Here is a 3,446-nt window from a genome sequence, read left to right on the forward strand (position 1 = left end):
ACATGCACAGTCTATGAGCTATATTTAACAGGTACACCCATATCATTTTAATGGGTGTTCATTAGCTGAATTGATGTAATAAGAATATGTACAAGCACAACCACAAAAAAAAAAAAAAAAAAAAAAAAAAAAAGCATGTAAAGTGGATATTCGTCCAATTATTGACATTACAAATCAGATGCAGAAGCAGATCCGAAATTTCTTGCATCGAAGACACATCTAGTCATTAATTTCCACAAAGCATGCTTGACCTCTTGGATCATTATGGTACAGATGAGGACGTGCTCTGCTGGAAGTACCACTGAGTACAGAACTGCCTCCACCAGGTCAAGGGATGGGGAGAAGTTGGAGGGAGCTTCAGGCAGGCAACCATGACAGGCCTGAGGGAGACGGACACCATGGCCAGGTGAGGGAGGAACGTGGAAAAGGCTTTGTGCCAGCCCTGCTATAGAGACAAGAGGACTGTCACCTAGATGCACTAGTTCTAATCCAAATACACTGCTCCTACCCGTGGCAGCTGGGCTCTTGGCCCTGAGCCCCTCCTGGATGCTGGGTCTGCTCCCCCAGCTCGACAGAAGATGGGAAGAGAAGGATACTGAGACCAATGAATTTCTGCTGAGTTTTTTATTGTTTTATCTATCAAGGAAGCCCAGTTCTATATGTACAATAGATGATGTGGTCAAACCTTACAAAAGATGTAACATTCTGAAAGGTAGAATGAGATTATTAAAAACAAAATGAAATATTGTTCAAATTTTTACAGAGAAAAATAATTTAAAAAATGTTATGTCATTCTGCCAAACACACTTTTATTTCTCTTGGGATTCTTATTAATGACAATGTTATGATAACACTAGTAACGATAAAAATGATATGATATAATGTGACTCAAAATATTTGCATATTATTAAAAATAAATTTTCTGAACACATAATGGATGCTTAAGAAGAATGTATGGAAACAGATTCCTCACTGCATTCTTGAGCTCCTGGTTCCTCATGCTGTAGATGAGGGGGTTCACTGCTGGAGGCACCACTGAGTATAAAAATGACACCACCAGGTCCAGGGATGGAGAGGAAATGGAGGGGGGCTTCAGGTAGGAAAATATGCCTGTGCTAATGAAGAGGGAGACCACAGCCAGGTGAGGGAGGCACGTGGAAAAGGCTTTGTGCCGGCCCTGAGAAGAGGGCATCCACAGCACTGCCCTGAAGATCTGCACATAGGACAACACAATGAAAACAAAACAACTAAATGCTAAAAAGATACTAAACTGAAATGCCCCAAATTCTCTGAGATAGGAATCTGAGCAGGAGAGTTTGAGGATGTGGGGGATTTCACAGAAGAACTGGTCCACAGCATTGCCTTGGCAGAGGGGCAGGGAAAATGTGTTGGCCGTGTGCAGGACAGCATTGAGAAAGCCACTGCCCCAGGCAGCTGCTGCCATCTGGGCACAAGCTCTGCTGCCCACGAGGCTCCCGTAGTGCAGGGGCTTGCAGATGGCAACGTAGCGGTCATAGGCCATGATAGTAAGGTTATAATACTCTGCTGATATGAAGAAGAGAAAGAAAAAGACCTGAGCAGCACATCCTTGATAGGAGATGGCCCTGGTGTTCCAGAGGGCATTGGCCATGGCTTTGGGCAGAGTGGTGGAGATGCAGCCCAGGTCGAGGAGGGCGAGGTTGAGGAGGAAGAAGTACATGGGGGTGTGGAGGCGGTGGTGGCAGGCTACGGCGCTGAGGATGAGGCCGTTGCCCAGGAGGGCAGCCAGGTAGATGCCCAGGAAGAGCGCGAAATACAGGAGCTGCAGCTCGCGCGTGTCTGAGAATGCCAGCAGGAGGAACTCAGTGATGTTGCTTCTGTTTGACATTTGCGTTTTTGGGATGTGGTCCTGCACATAGAAGAGGAAGAACAGTAATAACGTACAACAGACTTATCAGAAAAACTCATCCCATTTCTCATCTAATATCACCAGAAAAGTTGCCCACTTCCAGAAAGGTATTTGGTGGTTCCCTTTCTTGAGTTCTTCCTGATGATGCCTGAGGTTATCCCTCGGAGAAGGGGACTCCTCTGTCGACAATGGAAGAGTCAAGTTTGCCCTACAGCCAGAGATAAGGTTGAACATGGGGTAAACTCAGACTCACTTCACTGCTGGTATCAAAGAACCTTGCCCCAGTGTTGCTCCCAGGTCACCCAACTTCAGAGCAGATATATATATATGGATTTTTTTAATTTTTAATTCATAGGGTCAGATTTTTGTTGTTGCTACCCTACCACACCAGCTGAGCTTTTCTAAAACAGAATTCCTGGGCTTTTCTCCTGCACTTAATGGGAAACTTTGTGCATCCTAAGAGAAAAAAGGATTGTCCCTATAGCGTAGTGTGTCCTTTAGTGAGGACAGACAATCTGTCCATCAGTGCTGGTCTCAGCCACCTCGTGTGAGCTGCAGGAAAGTTCTACTCAGAGGTTGACCTGAGAAGAACCTGGACACTGCTGAGAGCAGAGGAATCTAGGCTCAAAGTGCACATCTCCAGACCCCTAAACCAGTCCCTGTACTCCCCTTCCTCCAAGCACACCGAGTGCTCACTCCATGGGCATGTGAAAGCCCCATCCCCAGCCAGCCTGGGAACAAGACCAGCAGCAGCACGGCCAGCTGGAGAAGCCAGGAGGAATGCCAGCGTGCTGCTGCCAGGGGAGGCAAGGCCAGGGAGGGACAGACGGACACTCAGCAGACCCTCCTGTGCTGCAGCTCTGCCTGCAGAGGAGGCAGCTCCTTCTCATTGCAAATGATCTGTGCTCACCTCAAGCCAGCAGAGACCTCCCAAAGACAGGGCACTGGTCACTGGAGGATTTGCAGCTCCAAAAGATGAGCTAGGATAAAACCTGAGAGGACCACAATGATGATGTTGGTGTAGTTTCTGGGCTGAAGTGTGGGAAGGGACTTTATGAAGTTCATTGATTAAATATTGATCTCTCATTGCAATGCTCTAGGAGTCTCAGTCTGCAGTACAAACCTGACCACCTATTACCATGAAACCGGCCTCCGCTCTACCACAGGTATCTGCAAGTACAGGCTACAGAAAAAGTCTTGCCTTTCAGATAGCCCCTGCCTTGGTCTTCCTTTTCAAAAATCCAATCATAAATGCCATTCTCTAAAGCATTTTCTACTCATTTCTGGAGAAACAGAGAAACTCACCCTGACAGATGCTATCCGCCATCAGATGTGCCAGCTGTAGAAGACCCCTCTGGCAACCCCACCTGCATTGCCCTGCTGCCAGAGCCTCACGGTGTCAAGAGCCTGCAGATGTGTCCTGCCACACGCTGCCCTCTGTTGTTGCACTCCTCAGTGCCTCCAAGCCCTCTCTCCTTCTCTCCTCTCTGTGTGCCAGCTGCGGTCAGAGCCTCCAGCCCTGCTGCGCTGTGCAGAGGAGCTGCTCCTGGGCACAGCT

The 3,446-nt window shown here is 47.8% G+C and overlaps 1 protein-coding gene across 1 annotated transcript; it reads right to left on the bottom strand.

Moving 5' to 3' along the window:
- Positions 1-262: 262 nt before the first annotated feature.
- LOC116501338 (olfactory receptor 14A16-like) lies at positions 263-1,867 on the bottom strand. Its single transcript, XM_032206853.1, has 2 exons — positions 974-1,867; positions 263-445 (listed from the first exon to the last, which is right to left on the bottom strand). The coding sequence occupies exons 1-2, from the start codon at positions 1,865-1,867 to the stop codon at positions 263-265; spliced, it is 1,077 nt and encodes a 358-aa protein (XP_032062744.1).
- Positions 1,868-3,446: the final 1,579 nt, after the last annotated feature.

The sequence above is a fragment of the Aythya fuligula genome, chromosome W (assembly GCF_009819795.1).
Source record: "Aythya fuligula isolate bAytFul2 chromosome W, bAytFul2.pri, whole genome shotgun sequence".
Classification (NCBI taxonomy): domain Eukaryota; kingdom Metazoa; phylum Chordata; class Aves; order Anseriformes; family Anatidae; genus Aythya; species Aythya fuligula.

Excerpts from the sequence above, each read along its gene's own strand:
- LOC116501338 (XM_032206853.1), bottom strand. The coding sequence starts at position 1,867 with ATGTCAAACAGAAGCAACATCACTGAGTTCCTCCTGCTGGCATTCTCA. Across the intron at positions 446-973 it reads ACCAGGAGCTCAAGAATGCA|CAGGGCTGGCACAAAGCCTT; the intron begins GTGAGGAATCTG and ends TTGTCTCTATAG.